This window comes from Dama dama, chromosome 1 (genome assembly GCF_033118175.1).
Source record: "Dama dama isolate Ldn47 chromosome 1, ASM3311817v1, whole genome shotgun sequence".
NCBI classification, from domain to species: Eukaryota; Metazoa; Chordata; class Mammalia; order Artiodactyla; family Cervidae; genus Dama; species Dama dama.
Genome location: NC_083681.1, coordinates 54,031,865 through 54,054,676, shown reverse-complemented (window position 1 = coordinate 54,054,676; position 22,812 = coordinate 54,031,865). Strand labels below are relative to the sequence as shown.

Below are 22,812 nucleotides of genomic sequence, written 5' to 3'. Positions count from 1 at the left end.
GAACATTTGGAAGTTCCCAGTTCACGTATTGCTGAAGCCTGGCTTGGAGAATTTTGAGCATTACTTTACTACAGCGTTGAGATGAGTGCAACTGTGCAGTAGTTTGAGCATTCTTCAGCATTGCCTTTTTTTGGGACTGGGTTGAAAACTGACCTTTTCCAGTCCTCTAGCCTGTAGTCCTGCTGACTTTTCCAAATTTTCTGCATATTGAGTGCAGCACTTTCACAGCATCATCTTTTAGGATTTGAAATAGCTCAGCTGGAATTCCATCACCTCCACTAGCTTTGTTCGTAGTGATGCTTCCTAAGAAGCTTGACTTCACACTCCAGGATGTCTGGTTCTAGGTGAGTGATGACACCATCGTGATTATCTGGGTCGTGAAGATCTTTTCTGTACAGTTCTTCTGTGTATTCTTCCCACCTCTTCTTAATATCTTCTGCTTCTGTTAGGTCCATACCATTTCTGTCCTTTATTGAGCCCATCTTTGCATAAAATGTTCTCTTGGTATCCTTAATTTTCTTGAAGAGATCTCTAGTCTTTCCCATTCTATTGTTTCCCTCTATTTCTTTGCACGGATCATTGAGGAAGGCTTTCTTATCTCTCCTTGCTATTCTTTGGGACTCTGCATTCAGATGGGTATATCTTTCCTTTTCTCCTTTGCTTTTCACTTCTCTTCTCTTCACAGCTATTTTTAAGGCCTCCTTAGACACCCATTTTGCTTGTTTGCATTTCTTTTTCTTGGGTGGTCTTGATCCCTGTCTCCTGTACAATGTCACAAACCTCTGTCCATAGTTCATCGGGCACTCTAACAGATCTAGTCCCTTAAATCTATTTCTCACTTCCACTGTATAGTCATAAGGGATTTGATTTAGGTCATACCTGAATGGTCTAGTGGTTTTCCCTACTTTCTTCAATTTAAGTCTGAATTTGGCAATAAGGAGTTCATGATCTGAGCCACAGTCAGCTCCTGGTCTTGTTTTTGCTGACTGTATAGAGCTTCTCTATCTTTGGCTGCAAAGAATATAATCAATCTGATTTCAGTGTTGACGATCTGATTATGTCCATGTGTAGAATCTTCTCTTGTGTTGTTGGAAGAGGATGTGTGCTATAACCAGTACGTTCTCTTGACAAAACTCTATTAGCCTTTGCCCTGCTTCATTCCGTACTCAAAAGTCAAATTTGCCTGTTACTCCAGGTGTTTCTTGACTTCCTACTTTTGCATTCCAGTCTCCTCTAATGAAAAGGACATCTTTTTCGGGTGTTCTAAAAGGTCTTGTAGGTCTTCATAGAACCATTCAACTTCAGCTTATTCAGCATTACTGGTCGGGGCATAGACTTGGATTACTGTGATATTGAATGGTTTGCCTTGAAAACGAACAGAGATCATTCTGTCATTTTTGAGATTGCATCCAAGTACTGCATTTTTGACTCTTTTGTTGACTATGATGGCTACTCCATTTCTTCTAAGGGATTCTTGCCACAGTAGTAGATATAATGATCACCTGAGTTTAATTCACCCATTCCAGTCCATTTTAGTTCACTGATTCCTAGAATGTCGACGTTCACTCTTGCCATCTCATTTGACCAATTCCAATTTGCCTTGATTCACGGACCTAACATTCCAGGTTCCTATGCAATGTTGCTCTTTATAGCATCAGACCTTGCTTCTATCACCAGTCACAACCACAACTGTGTGGTGTTTTTGCTTTGGCTCCATCTCTTCTTTCTTTCTGGAGTTATTTCTCCACTGATCTCCAGTAGCATATTGGGCACCTACCAACCTGGGGAGTTCATCTTTTAGTGTCTTATCTTTTTGCCTTCTCATATTGTTCATGGGGTTCTCAAGACAAGAATACTGAAGTGGTTTGCCATTCCTTTCTCCAGTGGACCACATTTTGTCAGAGCTTTCCAAAGTAGTTACACAGGGAATTCCTTGGAGATCACAGGTTAGGACTTCCACTGTTGAGTGCCTGGGCTGCTCAGATACTTCATTGTGTTTACTGTGGTTTCCTAACGCCTAAAGGTGGTGAAGCACATTTAAAAATGTTTACTGTGCCGACTTCCTTGGTGGTCCAGTGTTTAAGAACCCACCTTGCAATGCACTGGACATGATTTTGATCCCTGGTCAAGGAACTAAGATTCCAAATGTGCAGGGCAACTAAGCCCGCATGCCATATCTACTGAGCCCTCATGATCTAGAGCCTGTGATCCACAAAAGAGAATTCCTCCTGCAACAAATACTGGCATGCAAAAAAAAAAAAAAAAAAAAGTTTCATGGCCATTTGAATATTATTTTATCACTGGTTATTTTGTAGATTTTAATGACTTGCATGTGAAAGCTTGTTTTCACCCCTACAGCCAGCCTCTTTCATCGACTCTGACATCAGTCTTCTCACTGGCCTCTGTCTCTGTGTCCTTTCTCCCTCCCATAGACTCAACAGCCAGAGGGACTGCAGGGTCAAAGGGTATGTGACTGCACGAGCTGGGGAGGAATAGTGCCAGGTTTTTTCCAAAACAACAACACCAGTTTACATCTCACCTAGATTATACCAGTGTCCCATTGATGCAGATCCTCTCTCCTTGTTGGTAAATTCAGACACCTTATTTCCTGGTGAGTAGAGAGATATCCAGTTGGGGTCTTGATTTCCATTTCCTTATCATGAATGGTGAACATGACTACTTGTTACATTTCCTCTGTGTGAAAACTTTATGAGGAAGGAAGACAGTGGAATTGGGCAGCGGGCAATGGTGAACCAAAATGGCCCATCAGAGTGATCCTGAATTGGGCTAAAGTGGCTGAGGCTGACATCCCATCTGGATCTGTCTTAGGATCAGTTGCCCTTGTGCAGGCAGCTCTGCAGCTCAGACCACCCCTCCTTCCTTGAAGGTGCATCTGGGAGACATTTTCCAGGGTCCACCCTCAAGGCAGATTGGAAGAGCCCTGGGTGAGAGCTGAGACCAGTCCTGCATTGGCCACTTTCCAGCTGTGTGACTTCAGGCAAGTCCTTCCCTTCCCAGAGCCCCTCATCCTACCAGGTATTAGGGGCTAAGATGATGGCCCCTAGTGACCTGTGTACAGTGCTCAGCAGTCCACCAGGGTTCTGTGCCCCTCACCTCACAACAACCTTGCATGCATGTGTGCTAAGTAGCTTCAGTCATGTACAACTCTTTGCAACCTATAGTCCAACCTATGGACTGTAGCCTGCCAGCCTCCTCTGTCCATGGGATTCTCCAGGCAAGAGTACTGGGACGGGTTGCCATGCTCTCCTCCAGGGGATCTTCCCAACCCGGAGATCAAACCCACATCTCTTACATCTCCTGCATTGGCAGGCGTGTTCTTTACCACTAGCGCCACTGGGAAGTCCCACCCACTCCTTTACAGGCCAACAACCAGGCAGCACCATATGTCCTGGGGCAGTGTGGCTCTTGTGTGGTCTGAGGACCTGCCTTGTCCACAAACTGCCTGTTACTGGTTCCTGAAGTAACTGCTCAGAAACCTTAGAGCAATGTAACAGAGTAGTTCTATGTGTATTGAAACTAATAATTAATTATTGGATTTGTACTATTTGCTTTCTTGCTTCATTTTAAAAATAATTTATATCACATTTACAAATAGAAAAGTCCATGATAGATTAGAAAAGAAGGAAAAACACAAAAACCTGGTCCTTTGCCACAACATATTGAGAAACACTAATCTAGGGCAACTCCAACAACTTCAGACATATTTAACATTTTTTGAGGGAGGTGGCCCCTTTTGATCCTCAACCTTGACATTTACAGATAAGACCAGAGTTCAATGCTGTTTCTATTCTATTCAAGGTCTTTTATTTTTTTAATTTATTTATTTTTAATTGAAGAATAATTGTTTTACAATATTGTATTGATTTCTACCAAACATCAACATAAATCAGCCATAGGTTTAAATCTGCTGGGGAAAGGAATCTTCCTGCTCATTTCTATCTGTTTTCAGTCACGTAACTTGACAGACATGGCACCTGTTCAACTCATTAAAAAGCAGACACTCAGGTCAGCTCTCTGGCAGAGAGTGAGAGGAAGACATGGATTCTAATAAAAGCCCAAACCTAGTTCATGATAGACACAAACCCTCTCAGGTCTTTAAAGCCACTTTCAGGCATTTATAAACAGAAGCGATGAGGAAGAGCTGGCATTGATTGGACCCTCTTTGGTTCTAAGTGAAGATGGGAGGGGATGTGGGCTGTGTGGGTCCACACAGCACCGGTGGTGTTGGGAGTCCGCGGCTACAACTGCTGCCACTGGAGTCTTCAATGTAAAATTCGGCCAAGTTTGAGGCCACAGTAGGCAAGGTGAGAGCAGGACACCTGTTGCAAGCAGGTTTCATATTGGGGCCAGGATTCTAGAAAGGTCTCAAACCTCTGATATGAACCTCATCTGTATGAGGAAGTCACTGTCAGTTACATTGAGATACTGCATGTATAGCATCCACTCAGAGCCCAGCACAAAGTAGGTAATCACTGAGCAGTTTGCTTAGGGAGCTGACTCTGTCCTGCTGTGGGGTCACCAAGACAGATGCCCAGTCCAACCCTGAGGCATCCACTGCCCTTCTATCTGGCCCATGACCTGCTCCAGCTCAAGCACCTTCCAGGGCTCCTCCCAACCTGAGACGAATTCCTGACCCCTGAACTGGACAGTAGTTCCTCCAGACAGCAGGCCAGGTATCCTCAGGGACCCTATCTGCCCTGCTCCCTCTCTATTTCAATAGAACTTCACTGCACAAAGGCCTAAACCTCAGCCTCCTGTTCCCTAAACCTCACCTTGACCCTGACCCTCACCAGGAAGTCTTGCCCACATGTGCTCTGCCCTCTCCTCCTCTCTGCCTTGGCTCCCTCAGCAGCTCCCATGTTCCCACCTCTGCCTCCTCCTGATCTCTAGCAAAGCCCAGTCCTCCTGAGAGGGTGAGGTTGGGTCAGGCCAGGTGGTTGCTGATAGATCTGTGCTGGCTGACCTTTGTCCCAATTGTTGTCACCATCCAGCAGTGTCACCAGGCAGGGCCCCAACAGGCCATTTGTTTCCTGTGAGTAATGATGTTTGAGAACAAAGGGCAGCCTGATTTCAGGAGGACACTCCTGCAGACCTCTGAGCCTCTTTACCACAGTTAGAGAGCCTATGCTCCTACCTCTACCTATGCTCCTCGGGCTGTCTGAGTTGGCCTGTGTGTTGGTGGAAGATCTTCCCATAAGGGCAAGGACACTCAGGCAGGTTAGGATGATCATGGGGTGTCAGGGAGCAGGTGCTGTATAGTATTGGACCCTTGCTGTGAAGCTCCTGGATCTCTGTATCCTTGGGGAGGCCAACTGCTTAACAAACACCTCAGTGTCAGTGTTGAACACATGGAAGGATACTTCTGTCCACACAAAGTCCAGTGTGGATGCTCCTAATAGGGTACCTCTGTAGGCAGCCTTCCTCTCAGATCAGGCTCTCCGCTCTTAACTTGTTTGATTGAGGTCTTTAATGTGTGGCCTCCAAGGCTGTAGTGAAAGAGGGGTATCTCCCTCCCTCTGGCCCAACCAGTCTGTCCCCATTCCCCATCCAGGTGCCCTAAGTCTGATGGCACCTTGTACTGCATCCCAGCCAGGCCTGGATTCACAGCCACGATTCCCACCTCTGACCTGTGCTCACACCTTTGCCCCACCTGGGGCCCTGCTGTGTGGGCATCTCAGCCTGTGTCCTCCAGGCAGAGAGCCTCCTGCAACCCCACAGTGTTGAGGTTGCCCAGTCCATTCTCTGAGGGCTCGTTGGCTGTCACTGTGGTAGCACCTGCAAGATGCCTGCAGTGACTTCACCTCCAGGTGTCACACCCTCCTATGGAGGAGAGTGGACTGGGCTTAGGGCCTCACGTCAAACAAATAGAATAAGGCAGGTCTGATGGTGAGTGACTCAGGGTCTAGGTACTAGAAGGCAGTACTGCTTCTCTCTCTCTGTCTTGGGCTCCCTCTCAGTCTCTCTCTCCTTGGTGACTGGCTTACTCTGGAGAATCCTGGTGTCAATTAGCAGCGTGATGGAGAGGCCCACATGCAGGGCTCTGAAGCCTTCTGCCAGCAGCCACTTGGGAGAGCTTGGGAGTGATTCCCCACTCTAGGCTTTGAAACTGTACCTGCTGAAGCAGGTCGGCTGCCTCCTCCTGAGTGAACTGAGTGGGAACCCCTAGGTGCTTCCAGCTCTCTGGTGACAAACTTGACCTATCATCAGTCATGGATCTTTCACACCAAACTTCCCTACAAGAGGGATAACTAACTTTGAATCAGGCAGTGGATTGGGAGAGCAGGGTTTTAGTTTGAAGGTGGTGGGTGTGCAGGGCTTGACCAAGGAGGTGACCTTTGGATGATCAAATTGAGGAGACAGAGCATCCTGGTCCCAAGAGATCAGCAGGTACCAAAACACAGCAGGTGGGAGCTGAAAGAGGGAGAAGAACCACCCAGCCATCCACAGAGATGTGGACTTAATAAATCCTTACTGCCTTCAGCCACTAAGGTCTGAAGTGGTTCAATACCAGCAGTAGAAAACTGCAGTGGGCAGGTACTTCTCTCCTGGAAAATCTAGCCCTTCCTTAATGGCCCTGCTTACCTGCCACTTCCTCCCTCTTCCCTTGATGGAAACCATCACTTCCCCTCTCAACCCCACTGCACTTGATTCCCCCTTCTCTTGGGACCCTATAGCTCCCACCTCCTAGGGTCAGAAAAGGCCATCAAGAGATGCTGAGTACATTTATGGCCTGCCTGCTAATTACTCCTACTCCCCAGCACTCCTCACAGAATGTGGAATGGTTAACCATCTCATATTATCTACTCCACTCACAAACCCAAGTTAGGTACTGTAATTCTTATTTCCCTGATAACAAACCTGAGGTTGAAAGGGGATGGGTCTTGCTCAGGGTCACTGAACCTAAATTTACATCCACAGAATTTCTCTCCACTCCCCCCACCCCCAACACCCCATTTGTACTTATTACTGTGATTAGCTTCTGGAGGGAAAAGAACTTGCTTTCCCACTTCAGATGTGGGCGTTCATAGTACTGGTCCTACCCTACCATCCTGTCCAATCACTCATGACACATATCCCAGAGCCAGTGACCCAGAATTTTCCTTATCAGAGGCTTGTCCCCTACTGCCCTGCTTGCAGACACTGACCATTCACTCCTCATGTTACTTCTCTGGCTGGTCTGCCCTGTGTCTGTACATAGCCTTCCCCTTGTCTCCCATAGAACAGGCCAGAGGTGGTAAGTTGGAGCTGACTGGTAGAGAGGAAGAAGTAACATGCCATTCTCTGGCCCTTCCGATCCACCATCTGGGAAGAGGACACAGAGCAGCAGGGCTGCAGGGCCAGGTTGGGACAAAAATGGGAGGCTTTGACCAGTGTTCCCAGTTGGGGAGTAGGGTAAGGGAAGAGAAGAAGGCTGAAACAGGATTCTGTCATTGATGAGTTGACATTTATGGAGCTCCCTTCTGTGTCAAAGTCAGGGCTGAAGTTACAAAGGAGGAGTCACAGCTGACTCATGGAGCTCTCAGTCATTGTGACATCACAGCTGAGGTCAGAGGTTATCTTAGTCCTTGGGGGAAACTGAAACTCAGAGGGAGGGTGAAGAGGTCTGCCATGGTCATTTAGCCAGTGATAAAGCCACAGTCTCCTTCCCCACTTCCCAGCCTCTCTGGCTGCTACTCTGGGGCTCAGAGGGTCCAGAAATTCGAAGGTGCCAGGATAAGTCAGGGGGTTGTGGCCTCGCCCTCCTCTTCATCTCAGAGAGGGAGGAGCTGGGACAGGCAGGATGCAGGATGAGGGAGCTTGTAGGAGAAAGGGCTGCAGCTGGGGGCTGCTTCTGTGATGTCACTCAAGGCAGAGGAAGAGCAACCTGCTCACTGGAGCTGCTCTTGTCCTGCCCATTGAGTGACAGGACCACAGAGGACAGAGACACCACACACCATCCTCTCCCATTTCTCAGGTGGGCAGAATGAAGGAGAGGGCCCACTACAGAAGAGTCAGTGCAGGAGAGCAAATCAACTATGCCAGAGTCTGGTCTCCTCTGCCATGGAGCCAGCTGTGACCCAAGGCCTGGGGTAGAGATGCAGGAGTCAGTGAAGGCTCTGGAGATGAGTTCAACAGACACCTGAAGGAAGCCTTCTGGGATCACAGAATCTTCCTCCATCCTCCCTAATGCCAGCACTGCCCTTTGGAGGAGTCCCTCCTCTGGGGAGGCACTCAACAGATCTCCAAGTGTTGGTCTCTGGGGACGTTGTACTTGAGCTTGTGGGCTTCGAAGAGGTTTTCCAGCTCCTGCATGTAGCGCTGGTGCAGCCTGTCCACCTCCTCCTGGGAGGGATGTGGCGTCTTCTGCACCTCGATGGGCTTCCCCACTGCAAGACACAGAGGTGAGTGGTGGCCCAGAGCAGGAACCACTGAAGGCTCAGGGACCCTCAGGGTTCCCACCACAATGATCATCTGAGCAGGTAAGCACTCTTTCTCCTTCCCTTTCAATTCTATTTTGGGTCATAGATTCTAAGATGTTAGGGCAACTCCAAGATTCTGATATATTAACAATATCACCAGCTGGTGTTTTAATGCATTATCTCTTAGGTCATCCTAACAATCCTAAGAAGATAGAACCTGCTAGTATTCCTATTTGACAGCTGAGGCATTGAGACTCCGGGAGGTTGAGTAAGTTGGTCAGGGTCACCTGCGAAGAACCAGTGACTGGTTATAAGCCCTGAGGATGTGCTCTTAGCCTCATGGACATGTGGATCTGGGAGTCTCAGATGCCATGAGTGGAAGTGTCTGTATGTCTAGGAGGAGGTGGCCCACAGCCCAAGTGCCTTCTACCTCCTCTCCCTCGACGATGTCCTACAGTGCCCCCCATTCTAGGGAGGACATGGGAGGATCTATCAACCTCCTTCCTCAAGTTCTGCCAGGCTCAGAAAGCAGCTGTCCTGTCTTCTTCTCTTGAAAAATGGTTCTGGAGGCATCAGTTGTTAATTATATTCATGAAAATATTACCAGACAACCCAGGGAAAGTCATGGTGTAGAGGGTTGGCCAAGTCTGTACTCAACTAAGAAATGACTGGGTGAGTGGAGATGAAAAGACCTCACTTTACAAGCTTTGCCATTGAAACCTAGTTGGAATCCAAGACGAAAGCAAATGAGACAATCAAATAGCTGAAAAGATGGTGCTAAGTCCATGCACTAAGGCCCATGCCCATTAATTACAGGGAAATCCCTCAGGCTCTCCTTCACAGCCTGCTGATTGCTACTTTACACACAATAACTATGAGACCTGGAATACCCTTCCCTGGTATCCACTTTTCCAATAAGCCTTACAAGATCCTTCTGTCAGAATTAAACCCTCCTCTCTGGCATCATAAAAAATCAAATAGACCCTGATCAAACCTCAACTTTGTATCAAGGACAGGGTGATTTTTTGGAAGTGATTTACCTTCTCTGAGTCTCAGTTTGCCACTAGTAAAATGGTGATAATAATCACTGCCTACAAGGTTGTTGGGAAAACTAAGCTGCTGCATGTAAGTAGTCAGTGCAGTACCTGACACACAGCAGGTGCCCGGTAATCAGTAGTGGTGACTTTTTTTTTTGTCTTGGTTAGATTTCCCATCCCAGACTTCCTTTCATCAGGGTTATCTGCCTGTGTGTCTGTTTCATGCTCTGGAACGTGAACTCCATGAAAGTCAATGATGTCTTCGGCTCATGTCTAGTCCCCTCTGCAACACTAGCCTGAGCCCCTTGCTGTGTAGCCCTTTCCTCTCCCAGCCTGAGTCTAGGCTCACCCACGGTGGTGATGGGTCGGCGGTAGGGCATAAGACCAAAGCTGTCCTGGAAGACTCCACAGCCATAGAAGAGTGGGATGGAGACTCTTATGATCTTCTGAAGTCGGTCCTGGAACCACCGCAACCAGGAACCCCGAGAGTTCTCAACCTGGTCATATATGTCATTCTCCCCAAAGGAGAAGATAGGTACCAGAGCTGCCCTAGAGGAGACAGGAGAGAGAGAGTGTGGAGGGGCAAGAAGGCACAAGCTGGTCCACTAGCCTCCTGAAGGGAGCTAGTGAGCAGGAAGTGGAGCAGAGGACAAAGCCCTGGGACAAAAGTAGGAGGCCTCGGGTGTCCTCCAGACCTGCCACGGCCTTGCTTTGTGATTTTACGCAGGTCATGGCTCCTCTCTGGACGATGGCTTCCCAGTTGCACCATGACAAGAGAACAGAATGCTTCAGAGAGCCCTTCCAGGTATAAAACATGCAAACTTCCTGGAAAAATTTCTTCTTCCCCAGTTAACTTGTATTCTTCATAGATGCTTCAAGGTAAGAGAACAGCTCTAAGCTATGCCCCAAACACCATTCTCCTAAAAGCCCTAGACTCAGATGTAATGCAAGTTTTCAGTAAATATGACCCTTGACCTTATTCCTTTTAATCACCAAATCTCCCTTCTAGAATCTTCTCTGGCTATTTGGGAATGAAACATTACATTAATCACCAACACAGAATCTTCACTGTCGATGGATTGTAACTCTCCTTGCCAAAATAGGATGTGTATTCATCTGTGCTGTCTTCCCACCAAAGCACAATCCTTGCCAATCCCCAGTTGAACCCAGAGCCCTCTCCCCAATACCCGTATGTCAGGGCGAGCCTGATGAAGCCCTTGCGGTTCCGCAGCACCAGCTTGCAGCCTCCAGGTCTGGCATCCAGTGCCTCCTGGACGCCCCCAACAATGATGGCCATGAGGTTGCCACCTTCTTTCCTGCTCAGAATGTGAGCGGCGCTCTCCTTGTCTACTGGGACCAGCCCTGGGGAGAGAGAAAGGTGGTTAGGTATGGGGTGAAGGAGCAGGGACCGTGGGCAGAGATGTGGGCTGGGCTCCACTCCAGTTCCCAATTGTGAGTTCCCTGAGGACTGGGACTGAGCCCTTCAGGTCTTCCCAACCCCCAACTGAGTGTATCACTGAGCACAGAGCTGTGGGAAGTGCTTCCTTGAATCTAGCTTCCTTCTCCACCACACATTCACTTGGAAGAAGTATAGAACTGTTGACAGCCCTCTGTAAAATCCCTCCTCCATGCCTGCAGCCCTCACCCAGCTGGGTTACCCAGGGTTGGGAAAACTCACCCCCTGACATGATGTAATCCCTGAAGAAAGGAGTCCAGAACCACAAGTTCAGCATCATCAGATGTGGGCGGATGCCAGGGAACAGTGAGGAAAAACCGGTGCTCTCTGTGCACAGGTTGGTAAAAGCTCCAGTGGCCAGAACCCCATGGGGGTGGAAACCAGCGAGGTAGTTCCGGGAGGGGTCCAGATAGGCAGTCTTGACCAGCTGCAGGGACAGCAACCTGCTGAATCGGAGCTGCACCTCATACCCTCCCCCATTCTGCCAGCACCAGTGTGACCGTGGGTAACTTGCTCCTCCTCTCTGAGCCTCCAGTTCTTAGGAAGATGGAGATATGCATGTGACTGCACCCAGGGAGATCCTGTTGCCATCTATGTCTCAGACTTGCTGTGAGCTTCAGACAAATTGTCTCCCTCTCCAGCTTTCAATGTATTAAATGTGGACATTTGACCCTGTCCTGCCTACCTTCTGCTGAGAATCTCAGGCCAGTGAGTTCCCTGGAATTACCAAGACTACGGGACAGGATAATCATACTTTGGCATAGTTCATACACCATCAAGGGCCACACAGGGCTGCCACTCAAACAGTCCTGTTCTAACAAAATTCCCTATGAGAAAACTCAGCACTTAGGACCTGGGAGTGAGAATTTGCTAGCTATATCAGGGTGGTTGAAAGAGTTTGCAGAGCTGGAGGCTGGCCTTAGTCCTGTTTACCCCTCTGTACAATTCAAGTGTCTCCCTGATGCCTCTCTGTTCCCCCTGTGTCAGACCTTCATTACCATCTATCCACCTCTTCCCCTGGCTATTGGCAGCTCTTCCCAGGTCTGGTCGGTCCTGCAGCACAGAGGGTGCACCAGAAACCACCAGACATTGTAGAAGGAGAGGGAGAGCAGAGCTGTTCATCACTAGCAGCTTCCAGGCAAAGTGGGGTGAAGACAGAGGGGACAGAACTGAGTTAGCAGATGTTGCTCCTGGACTTCACTGGTAGTCCAGTGGTTAAGAATCTGCCTGCCAATGCGGGGGACATGTGTTCGATTCCTGGTCCGGGAAGATTCCACATGCTGTGGTGCAACTAAGCCTATGTGCCACGACTACTGAGCCCACAAGCCACAACCACTGAAGCCCGTGTGCCTAGAGCTCATGCCGCACAAGAGAAGTCGCCGCAGTGAGAGACCCACGCACCGCGATGAGGAGTAATCCCCGCTATCTACAGCTAGAGAAAGCCCACACACAGCAACAAAGACTCAGCACAACCAAAAATAAAATAATTTAAAAAAAATGCTGCTCCCATCAGTTACTGGGCAGGCTTCAATGTGCAAAGATAACTGCCCGTGATTCTGTGTGTGACCAAGCCCTTTCCCACTCTGCCAGGAACTGCAGGGTCCACCCCTTACAGAGCCCTGTGCTCTGGGAGGCACAGCCTTTAGAGTCGGAGGCCCTGAGGCCCCTGACCCAAGCCCTAAGCCCCTGGCAGGAAGCTCCCTGACAAGACTACCCAGGCCTTGTAATTTACACTTCCAGGCACGGGCAGTCTGTTCCACTTAGGCTCAGCTTTGGCACCGTGAAAGATCATCTAGTTAACAAGCTGAAATTTTTGAGCATTGGCTCTGAGAATTCTTGTTACCTTCAGGCCCCAGAGGCCTGGCTGCCCATCTCAGAGCAGCCTGGAGGGACCCAAGAGAGCACTGGAGGCGGACCCAAGGGACAGCATTGGAAGTCTGAGCCTGTCTGCCCTACCACAGCGGAACAGTCCCAGCTTGTCCTGTCCTTGACCTGACTGGATCTCTGCAAACTCCCTCTGATCACTGTAGTGATCAACCTCTCCCTCTGGTTACCCTTGACCCTTTGCAGAAAGTCTGAGGGGACCTTAGGTAGAGTCACCATTCCTTCACAGAAAAAGGCAAACTTCTTTCACTCATACAGAAGGAATTTATTGAATGTGAAAATAAGGACAAGCAGAGATATTCTGGTTATTCTCATTGGGAAAGGTGTTTCCTTAGGAATCCATCTCAGTATGTTTCTTTAAAAACATACCTGACTCCCCACACTGAAGTACTTGTTTATGAATTCTCTTTCTCAGCTAGTAGGAAAATAATTTTGTTACAACCCCCTTAACGGCAATGAGGCAATATCTATTGGTATTAAAATGGAAAAATGTACCTGACCTTTTAAGCCAGCAATTCCACTGTCGAGGAATTTAGCTACAGAATTTCTCACACTTGTGCAAAATGGCATCTGAACAAGATTATTAACTGAAGCTTTTTTTTTTCTTTTGGTAATACCAAAACTTGGCATCCAGTCAAATGTCCATCAACAGGGCCTGTTTAGACAAATTATGAAACACTTCCTTGTGGGCCACTGTGTAGCCATAGGGACATACAATGCAATTCTTCCTGTCCTGATAGGGGAAGGTGGCCACGATCACTCCTCAGGTGGAAAAGCAAAGGGCAAGCCATGTAAGCAGGATGTCACCAGCTGTGACGGGGAACAGCAAATGGAGACAGGTCCTCCTGGGGGAATATGCCTGATTCTCCATTAGCTCTTCAGAAGTCCAGATGTTGCACTTAGAAAGATCCAATGCTCAGAAATATAATAGTTTCCCAACTTTGCTTGAAATTCCACCAATAGACCCTAGCTCATAAAATCAGTAAGAGCTGAAGGCAGCCCAGAAACACAAGCTCATTTGACACCGATACAGAGGCTTAGAAATGGGGGGGTCGGGGAGCTCCAGTCGAGTGCAGACTCCTTACCTGGGACCCCCTACCTCCTAGCCACCGTAAGATCCCTTTCGGCCCTGTGCTGTAGAAGTATGTAGAAGAGTTGGAGGGTCTCCTGGGAAGTGCAGGGATCCAGAATCTGGGCCATAGCCCCACCCCTTCGGGCTTCCAGGCCCCGACAAGCAAGTTAAAGTGCTCATCATCCAGCCCTCTGCTGGCCACTAGGTGGTATTGCTCGCCTTCTGTAGGTTGTGATGCCAAAGGCCTGAAGTAGGCAAGAATCCTGAACACTGTGTAGGTAGAATTTCTGAAAGTGTCCAGTGTCCCACCATTGTCAGTAGTGTCACGGTTGAGAAGTCTTCTCTGGGGGAGAAGCAGGAGGATGGTGAATAATACAGGCCCAGAATCATTTTCTGCAACTGGCAGAAACTCCAGGTGCAAAGAGAGTCAGATATGTCTTTGGAGGCCCCAGGAGAGCAGGAAGACAGCCCACTGGAGAGCTCTCAGTTGAAGACTTCATTTCTGTGGAATAGCCTGTACTGGTCTCCCTTACATGTGCGTGCTAAGTCGCTTCCGTCATGTCCGACTCTTTGCAACCCCATGGACTGGAGCCCACCAGACTCCTCTATACATGGGATTCTTCACAGGCAAAAATACTGAAGTGAGTTGCTATGCCCTCCTACAGGGATCTTTCTGACTCAAGGATCGAACCCCCCAAAAGAAAGGATCGAACCCACATCTTTTGCATCTCCTGCATTGGCAGGCAGGTTCTTTACCACTAGCGCCACCTGGGAAGCCCACTGGTCTCCCTTATCTTATTCCTAAAAAGCTCTCCAACTTCATCCCCAGTGTACCTTCAGCTTTAGTCACACTACTGCTCAGAAACCATGCCCTGGCCGCTTCTGGGCCTGCACTTGCACTGTTCCCTTTGCAGGCCACCTTTCCTTCCCTGCTGGACTTGGGATTCAGCTCACAGTGTGGAGTGAGAACACAGGGACAGAATCCACAAAGAGAGCCAGAAAGCTCTACTTGAGACCAGAAACTGCTTATGGCTTTTCCTTGGCTTGCTGGCTGATGTCACAACACTTCCCCATGGAAACTCTGACCTTCCTGGCACAGAAGAGCAAGCCCTGGTCTAGGAAGAAGAGAGGGAGAGATGGGAATTCAGAATCTCAAAGTCAAGAGATTCTGGGGTGAGGATGAGGGGCTCTGCCTGTGGCAGGCCCATGGCTCCTCTAGGGCCCCAGCAAACCCTACCAGCTTCTGCTGACAAGGTCCTGGGAAGGCACCCTGCAGAGGAAGCAGATATTGGGTCTGGGAAGACCACCCCCCAACCTGGTCCCTTCAGGTTGGCTCAGCACAGTCCACCCACTCTCCTGTTTCCAGAGGAGGGCCACCTGTCCCTGCTTGTACCTCTCTGTGTCCCTATCACCTTCCCCATTCTATCTGGTCAATAAATCATCCTCGCCCAGCTGCTTACATCCAAGACTTTAGTCTGTCTGGGATTCAGAAAAGGAGTCATAGGTCAGTTCATTCAAATCAAGGATCCTGTTCCACTCAAGTCTGAACTTTGGGTCCAGGGTCAAGTGTCCAAATGGCCATCAGGTGCCCCGAGTCAGAAAGTCAGAGATTCAAAAGCACTCAGGTGTCAAGGATTGGTGTGATCACTGGATACATTTGTAAATAAATCCAGGATCCATTCAGAATGTGGCAAGTCCTTGTCCAAGGATTCATAATGTACCAGAGTGAGAGGCAGGTTAGAGAATCTAGAACAAGTTCCTTGTCCTCTCCCCTGTCCCTCTAAACTGACAATGGACAAACTTTAAACCAGTAGAAGAACTTTGTATGTGACCTTGATCACATCCTGTCCCTTTCTAGGGGTTAGTCTCTTCATCTTAGGAAGTGTGGGGCTAGATGATCTCTTAGAACCTTAGGTTTATTACCTGCACCCCTGAGCATGGCTGCTGAGGGCTTTACATCTGTAAGATACATAATGTGTGCCACAATATATGGCTCGCAGAGTTCCCTCAAATCCTGTTCATTCATCCATCTTCATAGTGGCCCTACATCCCGGCCAGACAGAAGCTGACTCCTCCCCAGGCCACAGAGTGGTGGAAGCCCAGCTCCTGCCTCCCAGCCCAGTATTTTGCTCACTGCACAGAGGATCACACTTCCCCATGGATACGTGAGGCACTATAGTCCTGGCCACACCCCAGCCTCCCCATTACTCACCGAGATGGGGAAATAGTCCTTCATGTACCTCCATATGACGCAGCACCTTAAGGCCTCAATGCGCCTGCCCCCCTGCCATGGCTTGGATAGATCCAGGTACCACCAGACTGCATACAGGACACTGAAGATCCAGAATCTTGTGAACAGGAGGCCTATGAAGACAGCAATGCAGATCTGGGCTGGGAACAGAAGCAAGAAGATAAGTGGTCAAAGGAATGAAGGAACAAGCTCTCCTCCTACAACTAGCAGCACTGTCCTGTCCAGCCCTCATCCCAGGAGGAAGGGGTGAGACTCTCTTGACTTCAAGGAGGAAAGAAGGCAGCCTGTCCAGTGTCACACTGGGAGCCTGGCTTTGAAGCCAGGTAGACCCAACTCCAAACTAAGTTTTCCCCACTGTACCAGGCTGCTTATTTGTTCCAGTTTTACCCCTCCACCCCCATCTCTGTCCAGTTAAGTAGTCTGTATTCACTGGGTGCTCAATAAATGCCTGGGAGAGAAGTGACTAGATTAACACTTTCTAGTGTACACCCTTCAGGACCCCAAAGAAAAAGGAGACATGCTTTCTGCCCAGCCTTCTCTCTGTCCCGTCTCTGCCCACCTGTCTATTTATAATCCTGCCAGATTCCCCCCTCTAATTAAAGTCCTTCCATGACTTTCTCATAACTTTAAAAACAGCCCATGTAGCTCAGCCTGGCATTCAGATTCTGCATAGCTGGCTGATCCCCATCTTGCTCCAGCCTCATTCACCCATATGGACCCAATACTCTGGCCACTTGAAATGGTTCAGTATATCTCCATGGAGAGATGGAGTTCCTTCAGCCTCTTAGCTTTTGATCATGCTGTTTCCTGTGACTACCACGCCCTTTGCTGCTGAAGGAGGGAGGAAGGAAGAGGCCCATGGGTCAAGGATGCAACATGGCTATGACCTGGTCAAGTGAGGAAATACCTTCTTACCTACAATTCCCAGTCCCTTGCTGCAGGCTAATCTTGGCTTCATCTCAGGGTCAGGATGTCTGAGGGGCTGACCCTAACCTAATGTCAATGGAGCATCATTCTCAGAGAATATTTCTCCCACCCCATCCCATTCCTTCTACTCAATACCATGCACTCACACTCTCAAAATTGTCAGCTTCCAATTGTACTGAACGTGAAAGCAGAGTAGACTGGGTCTGTCGTTCCTGGCTGGCTTCCAGGAAGAGGGGACGTTTGACCCAGTCTGAACAGTAGTAAAATCCATAAACCAGAGAAAATAGGTTGGAGCTCACAGAACACTGAACACCTATAATATGCCAGGCATTGGTGGTTCAGTCATGAACAACAGACAGAAATTCCTGCCTTCATGGAGCTGACTTTCCACAGTGTTGTGTTTAGGGCACTTTGTTTTGTTTATTAAATTTCTATGGTAAAAAATATATAACTTATACTTTGTCATCAGAACCATTTTTAAGTGTACAGCTCAGTGACACTACATTCATTCACATTGACCGTCATGATTATCCATTTTTAGAACTCCTCATTTTCCCAAACTGAACCTCTGTACCCATTAAACAAGAACTCCCATGTCTCCCTCCCTTAGCCCCTGCCAATCACCATTCTCTTTTCTATCTCCATGAATTTGATTGGTCTACAAACCTCACAAAAGAGGAATCAGAAAGTATTTGCGTGTATGTGTGTGACTGTCTTTATCTCACTTAGCACAATGTCCTCAAGATTCATCCTTGTTGTTACATGTTCCAGAAATCCCTTCCTTTTAATGACTGAATAATATTCCATTGTGTTATTTGCAACATTTCCCATCCTTTCTTTCATCCATCAGTGAACCAATGGACATCTAGGTTGCTTCTACACTCCTTGTAGGTTGATCACTAGGGACTTCCAGTCTACATGGGTTGCTCCCACTTTCAGAAAACCACCTCTAGGGACTTCCAGTCTACATGGGTTGCTCCCTAGAGGTGGTTTTCTAATAGTGGGAGCAACCCATGTAGACTTTTGATTTTTCCCCAAGGTAGAGAGTCCTAACTGACATTCTTTATAATTTTTTTTCACATTAAATATTTGCATTAAAAAAACCAAACTTAAAAATCTAAGTCAACCGCCAAGCCATCCTTGTCTCCTGGCATCTGCCTCCTCCCTCCAGATCTGCAAGCATCCTTCCTTCCTCTATGCATGAACATCTACCAGCGTGGACATGTTCTTTTTTGTGAAAATGGTGGCATTTTATTCCCATTCTTCTACAACTTTCCCATTCAAGATTTTTATTAAAAAATATTTAAGGCAAACAAAAAAGTGATCGACCCACAAGGAGTGTAGAAGCAACCTAGATGGCCATCGGTCCACCGATGGATGAAAGGATGGAAAATGTTGCAAATAACACAATGGAATATTATTCAGTCATTAAAAGGAAGGGATTTCTGGAACATGTAACAACAAGGATGAATCTTGAGGACATTGTGCTAAGTGAGATAAAGACAGTCACACACATACACGCAAATACTTTCTGATTCCTCTTTTGTGAGGTTCGTAGACCAATCAAATTCATAGAGATAGAAAAGAGAATGGTGACTAGCAAGGGCTAGGGGAGGGAGACATGGGAGTTTTTGTTTAATGGGTACAGAGGTTCAGTTTGGGAAAATGAAAAGAGTTCTAAAAATGGATAATCATGATGGTCAATGTGAATGAATGTAGTGTCACTGAGCTGTACACTTAAAAATGGTTCCGATGACAAAGTGCAAGTTATATATATTTTACACCACACCTTCCAATGCAGGGGGAGTGTGAGTTTAATCTCTGGTCAGGGAGCTAAGATTCCACATGCCTCAGGGGCTAAAAATCCAAAAAACTTAAAACGGAAAAAATATTGTAACAAATTCAATAAAGACTTTAAATTGTCAACATTAAAAAAAAAAAAAAAAAACTTAAGAGAACTGCTTATAGAGAATAAAACTGAGTTGTTAATAGTGGCTCCCTGGAGGGAATTCCCTGGCAGTCCAGTGGTTAGGACTCTGTGCTTTTACTGCTGCTTTCATATAAGCCGTGCCGCTAGAGTACAAAAAAAAAAAAATTATATATATATATATATATATACATATGTATATAGTGGATTTGGGGAAGTCTTTCACTTGTAGGATACACATTCTGTTTGGATGTGTTACAACAGCACATGCTGGTTTTTGCAACTAACGTAGCATGTTAAGGTTAGGAAAAACCCACTCAAGAGGCCCTTGCACTTAGAAAGAACTTCCCACCATCCTTATCACCCTTAACTCCTGTCAGCAGGCAAAACCAAACTTGGGGATCTTTTCAGTCACTAAGGGAGACCTCTACCTTCCCCTCATAACACCAAGAAGGAAAAAGGTAAAACCCCACTTTATAGAGGCCCAGACAGGGTATGCAAATTGGCTCAGCCCACATAGCAAGTTAGTCAGATGGGACAAGACATTCATCAACAAATGTTCGTGGACACCAACTCTTCTAGGAGCTGGAGATTCAGCTGAGAACAAGACCAACTGCTTGAGAGGAGCTTACCTTCCTGTGTGAGTGTGTGAGCTACAGAGGAGAGGAAACAGAGTAAACAAGTAACCGACTGGAAAGCATTTGTTTCTGGGCCCTGAGTCCTTGGTGACACGTCCTTGTTGACCTTTCTGGCTGCTTCTTTGTCTCTCCCCCAAATGCCTGCTCTATGTCCAGTGTGAACCGGCTGTTCACCGTATGTCCAGCATTTATTGGCCCACTGGAAGCCCTTACTTTTCCTGCCAGCCTATAAACCCTGCCCTGTGGACCCATCTCCTGAGTGTCTTTGGAAGGGGTCCCTTCTTTCCACCCACTGGAAGCCTCCCTAGATCTAGGTAAGTAATCTTTATTAAGAGCCAGATTGAAAGTATTTTGTATACTTTGTGGCTCTATAGGGCAACTTGGAGGATATTACATAGGCCCATAATCATTTAAATTATGTAAGAATTTAATCTGTAAAAACTATTCTTGGGCTGTACAAGTGCAAAAAATCAGTGGGCTGGATTTGTCATGCCACATAATCTGGGGACCCCTGATATAGCTTGGACATCTAAGGCACTCAGTTTCCCCCTATATATACTCCCTGCCATCAGTCTACCCCCCGTACTCCAAACACAGCAGATCCATAGGCTTCAAGCACTGGGACCTGTACTGCACAGACTGAACCTTGTCCCTCCCGTTTGTAAAGCATTCCTGGGGCTCCCCTTTTTCCCCAGGATAAGGGACAAGGTACAAGCTCCTGCTCCCGGCACCAGCTGGCCCAGATCTCTCTTAACTGTCCTCCTTCTAGCTCTAGGCCGAGGGCTACTCGACCTCCCTGTGCTCTTCCTGATGTTCCCAGGTCCTGGGCTGAGTTGGGGGTGGATGAGGGCAGACAGACACACTCGTGCTGGCAAAACTCCACCAAGGCCAGGTGAGCAAGATGTCCCTCATCCTCCCACCCCCACTCCCGCCCAGTGATCCTCAATCATCAGCCTACCTGGTTCTGGGCCCCCAGAATCCTTCATCCAGGACCCAAGGGACTTGTCCCCTGACCGGGGGTAGCCCTCCCCTCCCTGCTCCACACCTCCTCCCCCACACCTCAGCCCTGTCTCCTCCCTTTGCTTCCTTCCCTTTAGTCCTTTGGCAGCACAGGAGCCCAGACCTACAGCCTTGCACATCTAAGGCATTCAGCTTCCCTGCTCATATGTGTAATGGGGGTAACTAGGGACATTTAAAATGTTTCAACAACCTTTAGAGCAGAGACACAAGTCAGTCATCAAGGATGCCAGCAGTAGAGAACCGGGTTTCTTGCTTTCCTGGGGATAAACGCTTTAGCTGCAAAATTTTAGGGAAGTTCTGAGGGAGGACATGGGGTAATACATAAGGTACATGCATGCGTGTGTGTATGCATGTTTGTTTGTGAGTGTGTAAAATGGCTGTTGACCATTTCAGAGCCTGTACAGAATATGTCCATATTTTAACCCCAGTCTAGTAGGGTCTGTCCACAGGCTGAACACTAGCCCTGGGGGGAGCAGTACCTAACTAGTATGGTGCCAGCAGATGAGATACAGAATCCTATGGTCTCCTGTCCCCCCAGCCCAGCCCACCTTACCCAGGACCGCAAAGGAGAAAATCCACTGCAGAACCACAAAGGTCTGCAGTCTGCGCTCCCACGGCACGGACAAGGGTGCGAACTTCACCATGCTGTCTCCTTGGTTGATTCCACACGTTTCTCTGAGCTCTGCTGTGGTCTGAGGCACCTACTGGTTTTTGTTGCTGCCAGAGGTTGAGTAAGCATTAGTGGTCTGGGAGGAGGGTGCCACACCCCATTCGGCCCAGCCTAATGCCTCCCTGCCCTCACCTTGGCAGGAGTCTATTTCCTAGGAGAAACCTTTGAACCCACCTGCCCTGGAGTCAGCTAAAGGAAGGAGGAAGGGAAGGACATTCGCCTCCTCAGGCAATACCTTATCTTCCAGATAGCTTTCTCTTTTTGCTTGAATCTTGCCCTCCACTTGACAGGTCAAGCACTAAGTATAGGGCAATTCTGTCCTCCACATCTACCCAGTGACTTGGCTACAGTAGCTGTCTCCCCTCTTCTGCCATGTCCACTGTTCCCCTCCACAAATATATAGTAACAGCTCCTGTCCTGTGGAACTGCCCTTGGCAAGTTCACCAGTGGCCTCCACACTGCTGAATCCAATGGTCAATTCTCAGCCCTCATCTTGACCTCTCAGCAGCCTCAGACACAGTTGGTCCCTCCCTCCTCCTTGAAACCACTTGGCCTGTGGACACCACACTCACCTGGTTTCCCCCCTGCTCCTCTGGCTGTCCCTGGGTCTCCATGGTGGCTCTTATTCCTCACCAGGCTAAGTGTTTGAGGGCCCTCCTGTCCCCTCTGTCCCTGGATCCTCCCTCCTCTCTCCCGCAGAGACTTCACCCAGGCTCATGGCCTTGGAGTCTGTCTACAGTACTAACACTTCCAAACAGCATCTCCATCCTGACTTCCCCCTGGGCTCCAGACTTGACTATGTAGGTGCGTTCTTGATATCCTCCCTGGTAGTCTGCTCAGCATCTCCTTCACAGCCTGTCTAAGACTGAACTTGATCTTCCCTCTCCCACCCAGGCCAGCTTTTCCTCTGCTCTTTGACATCTCAGGAAAGGGGACTCCAGTGACCTGGTTACACAGATCAAAACCTTAGCGTCACTCTAGACACTTTCTGTCCCTCTCCATTCACCTCTCTCAGTCGGTTCTCCTAAATCTCTTCCTTTAAATGTGCACTTTGAACTGAAATGTATCAAACATACAGGAAAAGACACAAGTCCTAAGTATAGGAGTGATGCATTGTCCCAGAGTGAACATACTGGTGTGATGTCCACTCTGATGGACAAATAGGACCTGACCAGCACCTGTGTCCTTGCCTGTCACTCCTCTCTTCCCCAAACCTCATACCAGCCTCATCTGCTCTGAAATTTATAAGTGAGTCTCACAGAAAATATTCTTTTGAGATTGGTTCTTTGGCTCAAGATTATATTTCAAGTATATTTATTATATTTATATTTCAAGTATATGTAGTATATTTCATGCTACATGTTTGTAGTATGTTTTTTCTCATTGCTACGTAAGACTTTACTGGGTGAATATACCACAATTCTTCTGCTGGGGGACATGTAAGGTAGTGTCTGAGTCTGGCTATTGTGAACGGTACTGCTCTGAGCATTCTTTTCTTTTTTTTCCAATT

The 22,812-nt window shown here is 47.9% G+C and overlaps 1 protein-coding gene across 2 annotated transcripts; it reads right to left on the bottom strand.

Moving 5' to 3' along the window:
- Positions 1-3,816: 3,816 nt before the first annotated feature.
- Positions 3,817-21,373, bottom strand: MOGAT2 (monoacylglycerol O-acyltransferase 2). Of its 2 annotated transcripts, XM_061150620.1 has the most exons (6): positions 21,186-21,371; positions 16,082-16,260; positions 11,136-11,340; positions 10,645-10,819; positions 9,807-10,006; positions 8,085-8,387 (listed from the first exon to the last, which is right to left on the bottom strand). In XM_061150620.1, exons 1-6 carry the CDS (start codon positions 21,274-21,276, stop codon positions 8,233-8,235), a joined length of 1,005 nt encoding a protein of 334 aa, XP_061006603.1. In that variant the 5' UTR covers positions 21,277-21,371; the 3' UTR covers positions 8,085-8,232. The 2 variants fall into 2 exon arrangements, with proteins under 2 accessions (XP_061006594.1, XP_061006603.1); XM_061150611.1 differs by lacking the exon at positions 9,807-10,006 and having other exon boundaries at positions 3,817-8,387; positions 21,186-21,373.
- Between the last annotated feature and the right edge of the window lie 1,439 nt (positions 21,374-22,812).

Excerpts from the sequence above, each read along its gene's own strand:
- MOGAT2 (XM_061150611.1), bottom strand. The coding sequence starts at position 21,276 with ATGGTGAAGTTCGCACCCTTGTCCGTGCCGTGGGAGCGCAGACTGCAG. Across the intron at positions 11,341-16,081 it reads AGGACTATTTCCCCATCTCG|CTGGTCAAGACTGCCTATCT; the intron begins GTGAGTAATGGG and ends CTGTCCCTGCAG. Across the intron at positions 10,820-11,135 it reads GGATTACATCATGTCAGGGG|GGCTGGTCCCAGTAGACAAG; the intron begins GTGAGTTTTCCC and ends CTCTCTCCCCAG.